Source organism: Larimichthys crocea, chromosome VI, assembly GCF_000972845.2.
Source record: "Larimichthys crocea isolate SSNF chromosome VI, L_crocea_2.0, whole genome shotgun sequence".
NCBI lineage: Eukaryota > Metazoa > Chordata > Actinopteri > Sciaenidae > Larimichthys > Larimichthys crocea.
The window spans coordinates 23,120,791-23,140,814 of NC_040016.1; the positions used below are offsets into that span (position 1 = coordinate 23,120,791).

The window sequence follows — 20,024 nt, forward strand, 5'->3', positions numbered from 1 at the left end:
CTACAATTTCAGCAAACAGAGCTGGAAAATCCCAAAAAGTTAGAGACGTTTCCTCTGAGCTGAAGACATTGTTTATGATGTCACGTTTATGTATCTGTCCTCGAGAAGTAACGAGGAGAGATTCCCTTCATTGGTCCTCTGTTGTGATGTGAGATTACACGAAATAACAACCAACTTCCTCTCAACAAAGATGATCTGTATGACCTCATGAACATTTGTATCTCTATATCAACTTAGATTTGCAAAAACCCTCCTTAGATTTGTTGCTGTTGTTTCTGCATCTGGTAGACGTTTGTCCTCGAGCTGGTTGTGTCCCATGTGAATGCAAAAACCTGGACCACAATCTAATCCTGAACCAACCAAGCTTAGACTAAAGATAACGAGTCAACTCAGTCTAAAAAAAACAAGCCAACATCAACTTCACATCACATGCGAGGCGCTAACCTGCACACACAAACATCCTTTATCAGTATTAGTGTTTGTCGCTCTGTAAAACAACAAATGTCGTCTTGGTTTGCTTCTCAAAGTCGACGAGGAAACAACACGTACAGATCTGTAGTCCAGAGTTTCCATCCAGAGACGACACACTAATTCAACACCATCTAACACGAGTGAACCAGTAAAACATTGAAATCTGTCCGTGGCTCAGAAGTGACCCTGATGCATGTGTTCAGATCCAGCAGTGGGAGCAGAACCTGGAGAAACTGAATCTGGATCTGTTCCGGCTGAGGTGTTACCTGTCCAGCCTGCAGGGCAGCGAGCTCCCAAACCCCAAGAGCCTCCTCGCTGTGGCCAGCCGGCCCTCTAAGAGCATGCTGGGACGCCTGGGAGTCTTCTCCGTGTCCTCCTTCCACGCCTTGGTAAGAAGAACACAACCTTCAATCTGTGTTTGTCTCTTCGAGCGTCTGTCATCACTCGTCTGTCCTCAGGTGTGCAGCCGGGACGAGGGGACATTGAGGAGTCGGTGTCGGACTATGTCAGGAGGAAGCCACCGGAGGAGGGGCCTGCCGTCCTCCCTGAAGGCCCTGGATGGACGGAAGAGACCCAGCAGGGACCGCAAACACTCCACCTCCCAGGTAATTTTTGTCTGTTTGTACGATGATGATTGAAGCGTTTATATGGCGGGACAAGAGATTTCTAGATTTGAATTCTGGTCTCGTCTCCCTGTGGAAGATCCACTTGTTTCATGATGTTTGAGTTCAGTCATCAAAGATGGTTTCGGTCATTTTAAGTCTTTCTTATCACGCTGTTTGTTTTCTGATCAGTCCTGCATGCGCTCGACTCGTCCAGGTCTAAGGATGGGACCTCAAATGGGTTTGGAACCACAATATCAGGGTCCCAAAATATCAGGGTATCAGGGTCCCACAATATCAGGGTCCCACAATATCAGGGTCCCACGGTATCAGGGTCCCACAATATCAGGGTCCCACAATATCAGGGTCCCACAGTATCAGGGTCCCACAATATCAGGGTCCCACAGTATCAAGTTTGGCTTTAATTTTGTGCAGTGGAAGGAACTTTATATTCAGTCTACAGCGTTATCTCTTCCTCCAAACACAACTCAGTTCTCTGTCCAACAAGTTTTGTCTGGTCGTCCTTTTCTTTCTTTCGACTTCAGACCTGTTTAAAGATCTCAGCTCTGGGTCCACTGAGGAGCTTCTTCTGTAGCTTTCGATGGTTTCATAACAAATGTTTTGAACTTCTTTCTTTCTTCGTTCGCTGTGAAAACGTTCCTTCAGCATCGATGACTCAGGATGATTGAAACATTTTTACTGCCAGGCAGAAATCAGCTCCTGAACATGTTTATGGAGATAAATACGCCGTGTCAAACCACATTTCGACTCTTTGGCTGTGATCGCTTCTTTCTGTCGGCCTCTGCTCCCCAAAAAAAAACTCCCATGTTGCACTCTGTCTAACTCGGTGCTTCCACTGTGGCTCATCAGCCAGCTGAATTTCCCATCATCCTCAGCTCCTGAGGGCCCCCCCCTTGATAAACAGCGAGCTATTTTAGGACTCGGAGTCCAGAGGAGATAAATCTGTGGACACAGTTTGTAACTTCTGCCTGACTTCATGAAGTAGCATGGGATCATGGGAGTGACTTGGACGAGGTAACGTGTCAACGTCTCTGTCAGTCCTCGGCTTGCAGGCTGTCGTGGTCTGTCCAGAGTCCCCCATGTGGATGCCTCTGTCCACATCCTTACATGTACGTTTGTTCTCAGCCTCTTTGTTCCAGTGAACGGAAATCTCGGTCAGCGGTCAAAGGAAAAAACAGACTGACCGCATCAAATATTGACCTTGCCTAAAACGCAGCTTTTTAGAGTCTGGATCTTTCTGTGAGCTGGATCTCGTTTCCTGGATCTGCTCTCAGATCCGATCAGATGATCAGATGAGGTTTTCTGGGCAGACCCACAGAGACAGTCTGGTCTCTGGAGGACATGTGGAATTAATCGCGCCGTCGTCTCTGCAGGAGACAAACAGCTGGTTTTGTCCAGCAAACATGTAACAGACAAGCCCACACGGTTACTGGACTCAGAACCGCCACCACGTCCAGAGGGGGGCCGGAGGAAACCTTCATCGCTTCCAGAAAACAGTGACAATGTTCTGACGATAAAAGAATCCTTCCTCGACATTTACACTTGAGGTATCTGAGCTGACGTCTTCATGTGACTAAGCGAGTGTCTGACAGCACAACTCATCCATTTGAACAACTTCTCATGCTCAGCAGTCAGCCCAGAACCAGAACCAGGTCCAGCAGCAGTCAGCCCAGAACCAGAACCAGGTCCCCAGCAGCAGCTGATATCACTGCCTAGTCCAGCAGCAGTCAGCCCAGCTCGGCGTCTGTCTTTCAGCCTTTTATTTCACCAAGCTCTCACCAACCACTAAAAGTCAGTCCCACATTTACTCTTGTCCGGCGGCTTCTTGCTCGCTCACTCTCTCCTTTTCTCTTCTTAGCTTCCTCCGTCAGCGTCCTCTTCACTCTCTGCTCCTCTGCCATCATGTCCATAGAGGCTGCTGAGCCTGGTTACCTCCTCTTCTTCTTCCTGGTAGTCCATAACGCCTACCCGTCGCTCTGAGCTCACCGCCAAGCTGACGAACTGAGCTAACAGCAGCTAACAGACTGAGCTAACATGAGCTAACAGCAGCTAACAGACTGAGCTAACAGCAGCTAACAGACTGAGCTAACATGAGCTAACAGCAGCTAACAGACTGAGCTACATAGCACGGTTAACAGACTGAAGCTAACATGATCAACGGCCTAAACAAGGAACTGAAGCTAAATAGCTAACAGCAGCTAACAGACTGAGCTAACAGCACGTAACAGATGAGCTAACATGAGCTAACAGGCAGCTCACAGACTGAGCTAACATGAGCCACAGCAGCTAACATGAGCTAACAGGACTGAACAACATTATCTAACAGCAGGCTAACAGCGAACTGAGCTCACGCAGCTAAACAGACTCAGCTAACATGATCTAACAGCAGCTAACAGACTGAGCTAACAGCAGCTAACAGACTGAGCTAACAGCGTTAACATGAGCTACAGCAGCTTAACAGTGCTACATGAGCTACGCAGCTAAAGACTGAGCTAAATGAGCTAACAGCAGCTAACAGACTGAGCTAACCTGATGCTAAAAGCAGGCTAACCCCAGACTGAGCTAACATGAGCTAACAGCAGCTACAGCTGTCAGCCGTTTACTTCACTGTCCATCATAAACTCTGTAAATCACAGAGAGTTGAGGCGGAGCAGCCGGAGGACCATCAGAGGAAAACCAGAAAACATTTCCTCCATAAAATTGATCCAGTTTCACCAGAATCAGTGGAAATAGTTGCTGCTGTGTGACCTTAGTGGCCGTAAAGCGTTACGTACTTCTCCCGACCCGGAGCCCAAAGTTACATAGAGTGAGAACAGACGTACGAATGACAGAGACACCGTTCACCTGATCACAGGTCAGAGTGGGTCACCTGATCACAGGTCGGTGTGGATCACCTGATCACAGGTTTCGTGGGGTCACCTATCACAGGTCAGGTGGGTCACCTATACACGGTCGTGTGGGTCACCTGATCACAGGTCAGTGTGAGTCACCTGATCACAGGTTCATGTGAGCACCTGATCACAGGTCATGTGGGTCACCTGCAAAGGTCAGAGTGGGTCACCTGATCACAGGTCGGTGTGGGTCACCTGATCACAGGTCAGTGTGGGTCACCTGATCACAGGTCAGTGTGGGTCACCTGATCACAGGTCAGTGTGAGTCACCTGATCACAGGTCAGTGTGAGTCACCTGATCACAGGTCAGTGTGGGTCACCTGATCACAGGTCAGTGTGGGTCAACAGGAGGTCACAGACGTCAGACATAATTTCGTCATTCAGAAATGAAGCGTGATGGATAAACTGACATGAAGTCTCGTGTAACAAACTGGATGTGCAGCTGTTTCCTTAAAAGGACTTTGGTTGAGTCATGACTTTCACGATGTGTTTACTGACTGTCGGTGGTCCTCAGACTCCACACTGACTGCAGCTCCTCCGCTCTGATTACCGCTGCCACTGCACAGACCTGTAATTTCAGCTCGGCTCAACCCCGCATGTTTTTCCCATGATGCCCTGGGGCTAATTTTGGTTTTGATCCGGAACAGAATTTAGTCTCAAAGTGTCTCTTTCTTTTCCTTCCACGGATCGTTTTTAATTAAGTTAAATATAAACTGTGAGCGAGTATTTTTAGTGTGTGTGTGTGTGTGTGTGTGTGGACATGCATCATATTACACAGTCACACTGCGGAGAAGAAAATCATTAAATGTATGACTTTGGTGAGATGAAGGTTAGAGTTAAGTCAGCACTCACTAGTTCACGAACCTCCTTCATCGGTGTGACGACCAAATTAAATAAAATGACAAATTTCTTGTTGTCAGAAACATTTGGGATAATTTAAGTCCACAACAAAACATGTCTTCAACATGCAGTCTGACAAGTTGGCTAACGTAACTCCAGCTAACGTAACTCCAGCTAACGTAACTCCAGCTAACGTAACTTCAGCTAACGTAACTCCAGCTGTAACTCCAGCTAACGTAACTTCAGCTAACGTAACTCCAGCTAACGTAACTCCAGCTAACGTAACTCCAGCTGCCGTAACTTCAGCTAACGTAACTCCAGCTAACGTAACTTCAGCTAACGTAACTTCAGCTAACGTAACTCCAGCTAATGTAACTTCAGCTAACATAACTCCAGCTGCCGTAACTCCAGCTAACGTAACTCCAGCTGACGTAACTCCAGCTAACGTAACTCCAGCTGTAACTCCAGCTGCCGTAACTCCAGCTAACGTAACTCCAGCTGCCGTAACTCCAGCTAACGTAACTCCAGCTAACGTAACTCCAGCTAACATAACTCCAGCTGTAACTCCAGCTAACGTAACTCCAGCTAACGTAACTCCAGCTAACGTAACTCCAGCTAACATAACTCCAGCTAACGTAACGTACGCTGTTAGTGATGTAGTATTAGCTGATATTATGAAGTAATAATTACTTTAATATTCAAGTGAATAAAAATCTGAATATCTTTTAATTTGAAGCTGAAACTGTCAAACTTTTGTGTTTTAGCAATAAAAAATCTTTACTGTTGCAGTTATATTATTATATATATTATATATTAATCATAACTTTTACATTTCAGCATGTCATAGCAGATTATATAAACGGTCGTCATGTTGTTAAATCATGCAGGCGGAAGCACCGTCCGCTCACTTTTGGACACTTAGTGTGTTTATTGACGCTGTCTGCTGCCACCTGTCACTCTTTAACCCCCCGAGGAGGAGAACAGAGGAGCACAAAGAGAGGAGGAGAACAGAGGAGCACAAAGAGAGGAGGAGAACAGAGGAGCACAAAGAGAGGAGAACAGAGGAGCACAAAGAGAGGAGGAGAACAGAGGAGCACACAGAGAGGAGGAGAACAGAGGAGGAGGAGAGGGAGGCTGTCTTTATTCAGACAGCTGTTTCATGGAGGAGGAGGATTAAAAGGTCTCGGCCTTTTATTCTCCCAGAATGCCTTTGTCCCTCAGTGTTCACCTCCACCCTCTCCTCTCCACATGACCTCCACCTCCTCTGCTCCTCTTTTAACCTCCTTCCTCCCGCCATGACTTCCTGGTCCGTCTCCTCCGTGTCCTGTTTCATCTCGTCGCGTTTCCTCTGACCTCTCAGCCAATCACAAGCCAGCATTTGAAGTCTCTCTGCAGCTCGTCAATCAGCTGATTGATTCATTATTGATAAATTACTAATGAGTGATCTGTGTGTGTGTGTGTGTGTGTGTGTGTGTGTGTGTGTGTGTCCTCCTGCAGAGACTCGACTGTGCGTCCATTCAAAGGGAGGCGGCGCCCCCTGCAGGACGTCCTGCAGCTCTGCAGGTGAGTTCACTGAACAATAAAGATCGACGAGAAGTCATGATGACGTCATGATTTAACCAGAATCAATGATTATTAACATTGTGTAATGTATCATATTTCTATTGCTTTTCATTTCTCTCTCCAGTTTTATTCTTTGTTGTGATGAGCTGAGCTGTTTTATGATGAACTTTAAGTATAAATCTGTTTTCAACAGATATGATGATACATTATGTGTCCACAGCAGAAGGTTGATAATAAATAACTCATGCTGGTGTTAAAGAGTCTGACTCTCCTTGTTGAATAAATTCAGTCCTCGGTTTCTCTCGCTGTCGTCCAGGCGAGCGCCGAGCTGCAGCCTGCAGATGTTTTCACACTCAACATCTGTCGACTCGACGCCGACGCAGACTTTGGTGAGAAGACAGTCCCAGGCTTCACCGCACAGAAACATGAACGCTGTGTCCGTGCTGAGTGTGTGTTTTTATTCTGCGTTCGCTCGGCGTGCAGGTTTCGCGGTGACGGGTCACGTGGACGGAGCCGGAAGAAGTCACGTGTTCGTCAGCGAGGTGGACCCGCTGGGACTGTCGGCCGGAGAAGGTGGGACCTCTGAAAGCGTCACAGCTCGTTGTTTAATTAACGTGTGTGATATGTAATGCTGGTTCTGGACAGCAGAGGGCAGCGACGACTCTTCTGTGAAGGAGCAGACAGAGACTTCCTGTTTGATTCATTTAAATCATGTTCCCATCAGGCCTCAGGGCAGGAGACGAAGTCCTGGCTGTGAACGGAGCCGCCGTGTCCGGACTGGACCTGGACCTGATGCAGAGTCTCTTCAGCCACCAGAAGCTCCAGCTGCTCCTCAGGAGAGACGAGTTCTCCGACCCAGAGGAGTCCACCGCTGTCATGTGGCCCGACCCCGGTGACCCCTGCCAGCCCCCGACACCGCCTGACCTCCAGACCTGGACCAGCGGCACCATAAGGACCAACTCAGGTTGGTAAACACGAGAATTCTCGTTCTAAGTGTCTGACAGCCGAACAGAACCGACAGAAAATACAGAGAGATTTACGACGTACCACAAAGGTCCTGAACGCTGAACCGAAGTCCGTATTTAACAGGAGCTTCAGCGTCAGGTCAGCTGCAGCTCCCAGAGGAGCTTCGACCTGTAGAAGAAACGCTCGCTCAGAGCTGAGTCAGACAGACTGAGGACAGAGGCTGCACCCCCAGAGGATTCTGGGAAAACTGTGTGCACGACTGTAAAGGTTCAAAACCCGGTTCACACGTTTGTTTCATGTGCTGCCAGAGGTCAGAGGTCGGGAAGGGTCCAGAACGTAACCAGAACCTGCTCTTGATCTTTACAGACTCTTCTTCTCCAGACGGCGTCCTGCTTCCTGCTTTTGACGACGTTTCATTGAAACCGGCTGAAGACGCCGAGCTGCAGAACCAGGTGAGACGCTCGGCGCTTCTGAACCCACCTGCAGAAATCCCTTCCCACAATCCTCCTGTGCCCCCTGCAGCTCAGACACCTCCTGTGTCACGTGACCTGTGCTCAGCTGTTAATCCAGGCTTACAGCCTCGGAGGTGTTTGTCTGCGAAGACCTGAGAGGGATTAATGGCGTCCACGGGAAAGCAGACACACCTCGTACATGTTGCTCCTGAGCAGCTCCTCCTCTGGGAATGGCCCTCGAAGGGGACCTCTGACCTCTCCTGAGGCCTCCCCCTCATCGTGCTCTCTGACCATGGGCGCTCTGTGCTGGGTGCTGCCTCTGGAGGAGGACGAGGAGATGCTGGAGGAGGAGCAGCAGCAGGAGGAGGGAGGGGAAGCGTTTCCCGGTGCGGGTCTGGCGGAGCGGCTGCTGGAAGAGGCGACCTGCTGCCTGAGCCGGCAGCAGCACAGCGAGGGCCTCGTCCTGCTGGTAAACTAGTCGCTGCTGGTCTTTGGTGTTTGCTTGTTGCTCTGTCGTCGGAGCACTGGGCCTGTAAACCTCCAGACACTGACACTGCACCGAGCTCTGAGCGCAACAAACTGGGCTAACTGGGCTTGTTGTAACAAGATTCAGTTTTTTGGGGTAACTGTAATATTATTATGTAATGTGTCACCTGGTGCTGGTGACGTGTGAAGTGTGTGTCCTGCTGCTGTGTTGATGAACCCATGAGAAGGTTCTGGGTGAGCCGTGTAGCTGAACGTTATGAAACGCTGTGAACTTCATCAGAGTTACGGCCGGTCGCCTCTGAAACGTTCCTGTCATGATGAAATGCACATCATGACCTCTGGTCTGGTCTTTATTCTGCCCCCCGTCAGAACGTGGACCGGGTCTACTCGCTCTACCAGACCTTCCCAGAAGGCCGAGCGGCGGAGGCTGACGTTCCCAGGAATCCGTACGGCAGAGAGGTCGGCCTGCAGCCGGCGAGTCCCGCCCACCTGAGCGTGTGTCAGCGTCTGCGCAGAGTCATCGAGGAGCTGGTCGCCACGGAGAAGTCCTACGTCAAGGTACTACTACAGTAATACTACTGCAGTACACAATACTACAGTAATACTACAGTAATACTACAGTAATATTATATTGTACTGTAATAAACGTGTCTTTGCCTTCTCTCTGTGTGTGAATCTCTCCGTCAGGATCTGGTCTGTCTGTTCGACATCTACCTGACTCCTCTTCAGACGGAGAGCTTCCTCAGCAAAGACGAGGTGAATACAAACAGGAAACAGTTTCGTCTGACGCTGTCAGCTCGTTGTCGTTGTCGTCGTCGTTGTCTGACGCTGTCTCTCCCTCAGATGGAGGCGTTGTTCGGCTGTCTGCCGGAGATGTTGGACTTCCAGAGAGTTTTCCTTCAGACGCTGGAGGAGAGGATCGCCTCCTGTCCGAACTTCAGCACCCTGGAAACACCTGGACAGTTCAAGGTAAACGTCCATCAGTTTCCAGAGTTCGTTAAAATGAATTATTATCGGTGTTTTAGATTTTAAAGAATGTTCTCTCCTCAAAGAAACTCCTCTTCTCGCTGGGAGGATCTTTTCTTTACTACGCCGACCACTTCAAGCACTACAGCGGCTTCTGTGCCAACCACATCAAAGTCCAGAAAGTCCTGGAGAGAGGTGACACACCTGACACCTGACACCTTCATTCACGATCTCTGTGCAGGTGTTGACATGAATTCATTATTAACGATGATGTCATCCTTACAGCCAAGACAGACGCCGCCTTCAAACACTTCCTGGAGGCGAGGAATCCGACCAATCAGCACTCGTCCTCTCTGGAGTCGTACCTGATCAAACCTGTACAGAGAGTCCTGAAGTATCCTCTGCTGCTCAGAGAGCTGGTGTCTCTGACGGACCCCGAGAGCCCCGAGCACACACACCTGACAGGTACGACACACACCTGACACACACCTGACAGGTACAACACACACCTGACAGGTACAACACACACCTGACACACACCTGACAGGTACAACACACACCTGACACACACCTGACAGCTATAACACACACCTGACACACACCTGACACACACCTGACAGGTACGACACACACCTGACACACACCTGACAGGTACAACACACACCTGACACACACCTGACAGGTACAACACACACCTGACAGTCAGTCAGTCAGATAGTTACTTAGTTACTTAGTTAATTAGTTACCGTGCTGTTTTGTCCACACCTGTAACTCCACCTGTCGTCCACACAGAGGCGCTCCGAGCGATGGAGAAGGTTGCGAGTCACATCAACGAGATGCAGAAGATCTACGAGGATTACGGCTCCGTGTTCGACCAGCTGGCTGCAGAGCAGAGCGGACCTCACAGACAGGTACGAACACCTGAACCGAGCCAGGTTCAGGACGCCGGGCCGCTCTGGCCTCTGTTGTTTCATTCTCATTGTCCTCTCGCTCAGGTGACGGAGATCTCGATGGGCGAGTTCCTGGTGCACTCGTCGGTGGTCTGGTTGAACCCTCTGCCCTGTCTGGGACGCCTGAGGAAAGAACCGGAGCTCACGCTGTTCGGTGGGTTGAGATGTTCTGATCGTAACGTACGGCATCAGGCAGAAGAAACCAGAGTCTAACTTTGTGTTTGTCCCTCAGTGTTCAAACGGGCCGTCATCCTCGTGTACCGCGAGAGCGTCAAGCTGAAGAAGAGGATGGTAAGTCACCTTTGACCTTCACAGAATGACGTTCACCTGTTCACGTGTCACTCAGCATGAACGCCGCGTGCTCTGTCCACAGACCGGCGCTCGCTCAGCTGATCTCGACCCCTTCAGGTTCCGCTGGTTAATCCCAGTTTCAGCTGTTCAGGTCAGACCGGCCAACATCACAGGTGAGTCAACCTCCACACACGCTGACCAATCAGATGGCTTGGTTGGAACTACTCGTAGAGAGTATTTCTACACTGTAGCTGGATTACTTGTAGTGAAGTAACAGAGTACTTGTTGTGTTCAGGCTCAGAGGACCCGTGTGTCTGGGAGCTGGTCCACAGCAGGTCGGAGGTGGAGGGACGACCGGAGACGGTGTTCCAGCTGTGCAGCAGGTAAACAGACATCCAGGTGAACTGTGTGTACTGTGTGTGTACTGTGTGTGTACTGTGTGTGTACTGTGTGTGTACTGTGTGTACTGTGTGTGTACTGTGTGTGTTCCTTAAAGTCAGGGTGGTTTGATGGTACATGATGATGATGTTCTCCATGTCTCGTGATGTTTCAGTGTTTTGATGGATTCATGTCTCGTGATGTTTCAGTGCTTTGATGGATTCATGTCTCGTGATGTTTCAGTGCTTTGGAGACGAAGGCCGCCGTGCTGCGAGCTCTGCGTTCCCTCCTCAGGGAGCGAGCGCCCGTCGGCTCCCTGAGGAGGAGCAGGCTGTCCACCTCCGACAGGACGAGCTCCTGGAGGAGGAGGCAGCAGCGCTGTCGCTCCGACGCCCAGAGGACGGCTCACCGTCAGCCGGAGGGAGAGACCTGCTCTGAGCCTCTGCTGCCCAGCCACGCCGCCTCCGACTCAGCCGGGAAGAGGAGCCGGCTCTGCTCCCTGACCAGCGAGCTGGAGGCTCAGCTGCAGAGGCTGAACTTCACCGAGGAGGAGGAGCGAGGAGCGGCGGCGTCGCACTGCAGAGGAGAAGTGCTGGACCTGCTGGAGAGGGACTTCAGCGTTCAGAGCATGAGCTCCATGATCAACGAGGACTGTTTCTATGACAACATGTTGGGAAGACAGGCCGCCGTGCCCACGCTGTAGGGCTGACGCTAACGTGCTAACGGAAACACTGAGGGACGCTTCATGACGTCAGCGAGACGCTTCATGACGTCAGCGAGGCGCTTCATGACGTCAGCGGGGACGCTTCATGACGTCAGCGAGACGCTTCATGACGTCAGCGAGACGCTTCCTGACGTCAGCGAGACGCTTCATGACGTCAGCGAGACGCTTCATGACGTCAGCGGGGACGCTTCATGACGTCAGCGAGACGCTTCATGACGTCAGCGGGGACGCTTCATGACGTCAGCGAGACGCTTCATGACGTCAGCGAGACGCTTCATGACGTCAGCGGGGACCCTTCATGACGTCAGCGAGACGCTTCATGACGTCAGCGGGGACGCTTCATGACGTCAGCGGGACGCTTCATGAGTCAGGCGAGGAGCGCTTATGACGTCAGGCGAGACGCTCACTGACGTCAGCGAGACGCTTCATGACGTCAGGCGAGACGCTTCATGACGTAAGCGGGGACGCTTCATGAGCGTCACAGAGACGGCTTCATGACGTCAGCGGGGGACGCTCATGACGTCAGCGAGACGCTTCATGAGCGTCAGCGAGACGCTTCATGACGTCAGCGGAGACGCTTCATGACGTCAGCGAGACGCTTATGACGTGCAGGAAACTCGCTGAGTTTCAGAGGGCCATGGTGGTGAGGAAACAAGAAAACTGACAGTCAGAGGGAACGCTCGAAATTTACAGGAGAAATATTATTTCAACAATTTCAAGAAAATAAATATTTTATTTTTATTTAAATATCATGAAACATTCTTGTAAAAGTTTATATTTATATAGTAATTCATAATTCATAAAATTTGATCTTTTTCCTTCAATAATAAAAATTCAGTTTTAATGATTCTGCTTTTTTCCACATAAAATAAAAAATATTTGTACGACTTTATTTTTTATTTTGTTTTCAAAAATTAAATTATTCTCTTTAAAATCAGAAAAAAAATATATTTGAAAGTTGTAATTTTTTTTCTTAACTAGCCGTAAACATGATTATGGAAATATTGTTAAAATATTTTAGTTTTATTCGTCATAATAATAAAAAGTATTCCCTGAAAGATTTGTACAGATTTCCTAAGATCAGATTTGGTTCATTTCCTCTCGTGGCTCTAAACGTCGTCGACATGAACAAACTCTGGAATATTTATTTTAATGAGATTCAGGAACGATGAAGGAATCTTGAAGTTTTCTGTGTGACCTCAAAAACTTTGATTTGATTTCAGGAGAATTTCTTTTTTCGTTTCAGTTTCAGATCGCGTATCGTTACGGAGAGTCGCTGTGTTCTTGTTTTCTGTTCCCGATCTGAAGAACAGATGAATGTTTCATTGTTTTCGTTGTTTCGTTGCACGCTGCCTGAACTCTTTGTGATTATCAAATGTTGTAAATATTCGTCCTGTACAGTTTATTGTTCTCTCCTAGTTTTCTGTTCAACAGATTTTCTTGACAACAGCAGTTTGGACTTCACGTCCGGAGCTGCTGGATCGGATCGAAGCCTTCGTGGAACTGAATTATTGTATTTATATTTTTGTCACTTGTGTATTTCAGTTTGACTGTTTCATTTGAAATGAACTTTTCAAGTTATTTTTATGAACTCTATTTGGTAATTTATTTTCTTAAACATCTTTTTAACGACTCGATGCTGTTAATGTTCAATAAATGACAAAATATTTAATTTAAGAAGATTTGTTGTTCTCAACTTGAACTTTTCTCCTTCAGTAATAAATCATCATAAAACTCTTCCAGCTCAGATATTATACACATGGATAGGACTAATTCTTTAATTATCAACCTCTGACAAAAAGAGCATTAAGTTAAGGTGTGAACACACTAACACACAAACACACTAACACACAAACACACAAACACCTGTAGAGACACAACGACAGAGCATTGGACACAGAATGAGAGTTCGTCCTGAGGAGACCACGGACACCAGAACAGTCGTGTGGAGGTGACGTGTGATCAAACTGTATGCAGATGATGTGTTTGTGTACTGCAGACCTTAATGTGTGTGTGTGTGTGTGTGTGTGTGTGTGTGTGTGTGTGTGTGTGTGTGTGTGTGTGGTTCAGTCTGTCTTTGTGCTGAGCAGCGATGCTCTTTGTTCCCGTCAGTCACGAAAAAATGTAGAAAAACAATGAAGTGGTCTGAACATCGTGTGTGTGTGTGTGTGTGTGTGTGTCACCTCAGCTCTTGTTGCCGCAGTAACCGAGAAAGAAAACCTTTTAAAACACTTCATACACACTTAATCGTTTGATTAGGGCAGCGGAACATTTCAGCCTGAAATCATCTGCGTCTGTTTTTAATTTTATAATCTGACAAATGTTTTTTCTTTACGTTATTAATGTGACGTCTGTGACCTCTGACCTCTGACCTCTGACCAGCTGAACGCTGTCTCTGTCCGTCTGTGTTTGGACTTTTCAGGCCCAGCAGCTTCTGTGGACAGAGGAGTGAAGAGGAAGCTAAGCAGAGTGAGTAATGTAATCAGAACAAATACTCGAGTACAGCTGGACAGATTTACCACAATGGGATTACACTGTGTGTGTGTGTGTGTGTGTGTGTGTGTGTGTGTGTGTGTGTGTGTGTGTGTGTGTGTTCACGCCGCGTATTAATATTACAGCAGATTTATTAAACATCTTCATCAGAGTCCAGATCTGACCCACGGGCCACGGTTTACCCACCACCCCCTCAAACAGTCAGTGTGTGTTTGAACGGCAGGAATGTGCTGAACTGGACCTGTGTGTGTGTGTGTGTGTGTGTGTGTGTGTGTGTGTGTGTGTGTGTGTGTGTCCTCACAGTTACTGTCGGATGACGAACACGTTACGTCTGTGGACCGGTGAGTTTTTATTATGATTATATTTAAAGTTCACAGAGATGATGTGTGATGATTCATTCAGTCTGGGCTGTGATTGGTTATTGATTTCAGCCAATCAGCTGTTAGACTTTTGCATGAAGCTTTCAGTCGGCGTTTTATCACATCAGCAGTTTTTACAGCTCGTCCTGTAGTAAACAATAATTAAAGGAAACATAGCAAACAAATGCAAACCAAGAGGCTGGCTCCAGAAGTCCCCATGTCCAAATGTCCAACTTCACAGCAGAAATAAACATGTTTACAGCCTGGGACAAAAAACAGTTTTGGTCTCTGTAGCTAATTTCCCCGTTCATGACAACTGTACTGAGGGTGAATGTTTATAGGACGGGACGTCACAGAGACTACGTCCAGGTTTTAGACAGTCTGCGGGGACGTCACAGAGACTACGTCCAGGTTTTAGACAGTCTGCGGGGACGTCACGGAGACTACGTCCAGGTTTTAGACAGTCTGTGGTTGAAACAAACGGAGCAGACAAAGAAAATCAGAGACGAGCGATAAATGAAATAAATGAAATTCACAGATTATTATTCATATTGTTGTTTCCTTTATTTTAGGCCTGAGCTCCATTTTTGGTCGTCAGGAAATAAAACCACTGAAACCTGAAGATGGAAATCTGTGTGTGTGTGTGTGTGTGTGTGTGTGTGTGTGTGTGTGTTCAGCCGAGATAAAGCAGTTAATTTACATTCATTGATATTCCCGTGTGTGTGTGTGTGTGTGATTGATGGCTGTCGGGGCCTCGGGGGCCCGGGGGCGTGGTTTCCTCCAGATGGTTTTGATTCGGCTCCAAACTGATTGTTCGAGACTGTGGGGGGTCCGAGGTCAAACGCTGTAATGTGAAGCTAATGAACGTTTGATCCACGTGGAGGAATGACGTCTTCTTCTGTCGACATTCAAACTAACGTGATCAAAAACATTTTTTATTTGGTTTTAATTAATAAATATTCAAATGAGATTCTGCAGATTTTAAATAATCAGACCGAAGCAGCTTCATCGTTAAAATACAGATTTAAAAATCTGCATGAATGTAATGAAGTAAAATCATTTTCACTGAATCATGAATTCACTTTAAATCTAAATTCACTGAAGGAAAAACAAACAGACTCAGCTTGAATCAGCTGGACGATGATTAAACAATAAATATATACAGTGTGTTTTTATTATTTTATTTTCAAAAACAACAACAAACCGCACAGACAAACAAGCAGATAAATTAAAAGAAAACAGAATCTAAAAAATAAACAGTGTTATGAAACAAAACAAAATAAATTATTAAATGAACAAATAATTAAAGATGAAATAAAAAAATGTCATCAAGGGAATAAATAAATTAGAAATAATAAATGATTAAAGAAAAAAGATAAAAGATAAAAAATAAATAAATGTAACCATAAAAGATTAAACGAGCTAAAAAACAAACAGCACATTAATTAAAACTACATTTTAAAATTCAACAAACACACAAAACATCAAACATTAAAACTGAAAAGTTAAAATTTGGACAGAATAAATCTTGAAATATAAAATATCCTGAATAATAAAAATAAAGAAAACAGAACGTCCGTCCTCTGCAGCAGCAGACTGTGAAGGCCCGAGGCGCCGGCCCGATCCTCCAGGGTCCGGTTCACACAGACCTGCAGCCGGTCCCACATCAGTGAACAGCAGAACCACGGCGACACGTTTAAAGGACGACTTCATTCATCGCACAAACAAAAAGATGTTTTATTATTTCATCGATAACTGCTGATGGTTTCTCTTTGAGTCGACCTGCGTCACTCTGTGTGAACGTTCATGTTTTCACATAATTATTATTGTCATAATGCAGCTGAGCTGCTGCTGCATTCAAGGACGCTCTGACATCTGAGATTTAAACCCTGAAACACAGCGACGCTTAAAAAAGGATTCTGTGATTTAACTGTCACCACTATAAACAGAATTCATTTAGCAGCTTGATGTGTTTGCTGATATTTAATCTTTAATCAGCAAAACTTTAAAATACATAAACACATTTTAAATCATTTTTATTATTTATTATTTATAACAAAATGTAGATTGTCCTGCATTAAAAATAAGAAAAGCTGCTGCCCGCTGGTTTGTTGAGTCAAAAACAAAGTGAATTAATGGTTTTATAATTGTTCCTTTCAGAGAATCAATTTAATAAGTGCTTCTAGTCAAACACAGATGACTTTTTCTTTTTAAATGAATCTGTTTTATCCTTTAGAAATCTTTAAAGCTCCGGTATCTCCTGTTCGGCGTACACGATGACCTCATCGCTGCGGCGGGAAACAGATCACTGCATTTTTATTTGTTCCCAGTTTTTCTGACAACATTCATTAAGCAGTGTTGGTGCTTTACGGGACTTTCATGTCGTGTTTTCCCACAGGCTGAAACAGAAATGTGTGTTTGCTGTGTGCAGGTCTCAGCCTGATAAGAGCCAGACTGGAGGATTATGGTAATAACAGGCTGCCACTGACTGACTGCCGGGTCCCATCCCAGCCGGATGGGTGGGCGGGCGGGCGGGCTGCGGACTCTTATCACCGCGTTGCAGTGGGCGATTCTTCACACAAGTCACATGACGAGCGACACCTTGATTCACACTGCAGCTGGACAAAGAGCAGCTCAGCGGTTTCTATCACAGAAACAGTCGATGGTGCGTGATGAGTCTGAAAGGTTTTTAAAAAGCCGCAGATATCATCAGCGCTCATCAGCCACGCTTCATTCTGACGAGGTAGCAGCGTTTTTCAAACGCTCGGAAAACTCTTTCTGAACAATCAGAATCATTTTCAGGTTCGCGGCTGCTTTTCTTGCCGTCAACGAGAACCATTTCCGCGGCGCCGTACCCCGCCATCAACCCATCAGATAAGAGTGCTGCTCTGCGGCTCCTTCAGCAGAACCCGTGACCTTCAGGGTCCAAACAAAAACCTGTTTCCTGAACCAGACTTTGGTCAGTTTGGTTCGTACCAAGGTTTCTTCTATCCAGAGAAAGAAATGTAATAAGAGCGACGCATGGTGCATCTTTTCCAGGACGCACAATAGGATGAAACTGTATGTACAGTTGCCAAGGAGACGCAGGCAGAGGGGTAGTTAGAGGCTGTTAACCCACAGCCTGTTTTCATTCACCGCCTCTCTGCTCCGTCCTCAGGATTCACTTCAGGAGACGCTGCCAAAGACACCACACAGGTAAAGACCTGCAGCTTCCACACAACTCCACCTCACAGCACCAGCTGTTTTTTTCTCTTGTTGCAACTTTGTTGGATTAATGTCGAAGAAATAACTTTTGTCTTCATGGAGCTTTGTAGTGTTTTCCTCTGCGGTGATGTTTCCTAAACCCGAGGGACTGCAGCTTTAAAGGGACATAATTGAGTGTCAATGATCACCTCATCAGCGAGCTCACGCATGCTCGCCCCCAGAAAAAGAAATCAAAAAACGCATTCCCATCAGCAGCCTCAGCTGCGTCCGTCACGCTCCCACGCTCACTTCTCATTTCTCTGGTTGCAGCTCGCTGGAGCCTCGGCTGAGGAATTATCTGCTGTCAGGACCTGGAGCTGGACGGGTGGGGGGTGCTGAGCCATGCTGTCCGCTGCCATTCAGATCCTGGCGTTCGCCTTGGCGCTCCTTGGCGTCCTCGGCACCACGGTAGCCACTCTGCTTCCCAACTGGAAGGTGAGCATCAATGCCTGGTCCAGCATCATGACCCCCATCTCGCAGATGCAGGGGCTGTGGATGGACTGCGTCTGGTACAGCTCCGGCGTCTTCAGCTGCACCATGAAGAACTCGGTGCTGTCGTTGCCGGCGTATCTGCAGACCATGCGGGCCGCCATGGTTCTGTCCTGCATGGTGGCGTTGTTTGGACTCTGCCTCGCCTCCCTGGGGCTCAAATGTACCCGCTGGGGGGGCAGCCACCGAGCGAAGGGGCACACAGCCATCGCTGCAGGGGGGTGCTTCGTCCTGGCCAGCTTTCTCTGCCTGGTCCCTGCGTCCTGGTTCACCAACGAAGTCATCACCACCTTCCTGACCACGGACCTGCCAGACAGCAGTAAATATCAGCCTGGAGGAGCTCTGTGCGTCACGTTCATCTCCGCTGGCTTCCTCCTGGCTGGAGGAGTCATTTTTTGTTTGTCGTGTCCTGGAAAGAGAACAGGACGACCGGACTATCCTTCCCCCGCCGAGCCCGGCAGACTTCTAATGTACCGAGAGGAACAGCGGAGACGGGAGCTGCAGACGGAGCACGTGCCGCCGAAAAACCAGCAAAACAAGGTGGTGAAGCTGCAGATGGACAAAGTGAAGCAGGAGAAACCTCCTCAGGAGAAACCTGGACAGCATCACGGGCAGAAACTCTACTCGTCTCCCTCCAAACTCCCTCCAAAAGACATCAAGGACAGCTACAGCCTCCAGGAGTATGTTTAGTCCTCACAGCTGAGATCTGAGTTTTCAGCTGTCTGGCTCATAGAAAGGGGGAGGTGGACTGGGGGAGGTCTGCTCGAGGGGGGATAATTACCAAATGTTGGAAACGGCAGATTCATTCTGAGACGAGGAGCTCGACGAGAACGCCACCAAACACGATCCTTAAAAAACAAAGGTCTGAAGCAAAAAAAAAAAAAAGAGCTGAACCTGCTGATCGTAAAAAAAAAAAAACCTGATACTGAAAACCAGCCAAGAAACAAAGATTCACTTCCTCTCTAAACTTTGTAACTATTATTATAATTAATTCTAATTTTATCTGTGGGCAGATATTCTAGAAATCAGCTGCTGCCATCAACAATGAAAATAAATGTCACGTAACAATCAGAAAATCAAAATGCTGCTAAATGACGGAAGCTGAGGAGATTGGAAATTGCACTTTAACAAACAGATTATTCCCAAAATGCCAAAAGAAAAGAAATGTGTTGTCGGTCAGTCAGCATGGTCGGACGCTCTCACCCTGAGTTAATACATTTCTGGTTTGAGATGAACGAGCTGAAAAATTATTCATTACCTAAATAATAACAATAAATCAAAAGTACATTAAAAACCTCCCAGTATATTGATCACCACGTACGGTGACGTCACTTTCATGATAAGTGATGAAACATACAACACACTGTGCAGGCCTGACACACTGGGGCTCTTATTGTGAAGTTTGTCTGAAACATGGTCACACAGTTTGATGGTGAGCGTGTGAAAGCTGGTTTCTTCGGTCAGGTTCAGGTTCAGCTGTTTGTTTTCAGAATGAAGCTTCAGCAGCACGTCAGGACAGGAGTTATCAATTCTGAAGCAAATGTTAAAGTGCATCCCTGTTTAAAAATGTTCTTCCGGTGCCACAACAGAATATTTGAGTTAGTGTTGCTCCGATCGATCGGCTGCCGATCATGATCGGCCGATATTGTCTAAAAATAGCCTGATCGGCGATCGGAAAAACATGCCGATCAGGAAGCCGATCACGTGACGTACATTATTAGCGACGTTTCTAACTGGCAAACACGTGGAACAGTGGGCCAACAGGTGCATATCGACACAGACATCCCAAGTCTCACGGAAGTTCCGGGAGTCTCCCTGATATTAACAGTGGCTCCCTGA

General features: G+C 47.3%; 2 protein-coding genes across 3 annotated transcripts in view; both read left to right on the forward strand.

Annotated features, from left to right (window-relative positions):
* Nucleotides 1-11,961, forward strand: part of LOC104924071 (T-lymphoma invasion and metastasis-inducing protein 2) — a 34,641-nt gene extending 22,680 nt beyond the window's left edge. For both annotated transcript variants that reach the window (XM_027279408.1, XM_027279406.1), the window contains exons 6-23: nucleotides 675-860; nucleotides 930-1,076; nucleotides 6,323-6,388; nucleotides 6,705-6,777; nucleotides 6,872-6,961; nucleotides 7,113-7,352; nucleotides 7,721-7,806; nucleotides 8,662-8,850; nucleotides 8,980-9,048; nucleotides 9,136-9,261; nucleotides 9,345-9,453; nucleotides 9,544-9,723; nucleotides 10,051-10,169; nucleotides 10,254-10,362; nucleotides 10,441-10,499; nucleotides 10,582-10,672; nucleotides 10,795-10,882; nucleotides 11,121-11,961. In XM_027279408.1, coding sequence (XP_027135209.1) covers nucleotides 675-860; nucleotides 930-1,076; nucleotides 6,323-6,388; nucleotides 6,705-6,777; nucleotides 6,872-6,961; nucleotides 7,113-7,352; nucleotides 7,721-7,806; nucleotides 8,662-8,850; nucleotides 8,980-9,048; nucleotides 9,136-9,261; nucleotides 9,345-9,453; nucleotides 9,544-9,723; nucleotides 10,051-10,169; nucleotides 10,254-10,362; nucleotides 10,441-10,499; nucleotides 10,582-10,672; nucleotides 10,795-10,882; nucleotides 11,121-11,580 — 2,487 coding nt within the window. In that variant the 3' untranslated portion in view covers nucleotides 11,581-11,961. The remainder of the gene's footprint in view (nucleotides 1-674; nucleotides 861-929; nucleotides 1,077-6,322; nucleotides 6,389-6,704; nucleotides 6,778-6,871; nucleotides 6,962-7,112; nucleotides 7,353-7,720; nucleotides 7,807-8,661; nucleotides 8,851-8,979; nucleotides 9,049-9,135; nucleotides 9,262-9,344; nucleotides 9,454-9,543; nucleotides 9,724-10,050; nucleotides 10,170-10,253; nucleotides 10,363-10,440; nucleotides 10,500-10,581; nucleotides 10,673-10,794; nucleotides 10,883-11,120) is intronic.
* Nucleotides 11,962-16,995: 5,034 nt separating this feature from the next.
* LOC104924072 (claudin-20) lies at nucleotides 16,996-20,024 on the forward strand. Its single transcript, XM_010737304.3, has 2 exons — nucleotides 16,996-17,648; nucleotides 17,967-20,024. The coding sequence occupies exon 2, from the start codon at nucleotides 18,039-18,041 to the stop codon at nucleotides 18,873-18,875; it is 837 nt and encodes a 278-aa protein (XP_010735606.2). The 5' UTR covers nucleotides 16,996-17,648; nucleotides 17,967-18,038; the 3' UTR covers nucleotides 18,876-20,024.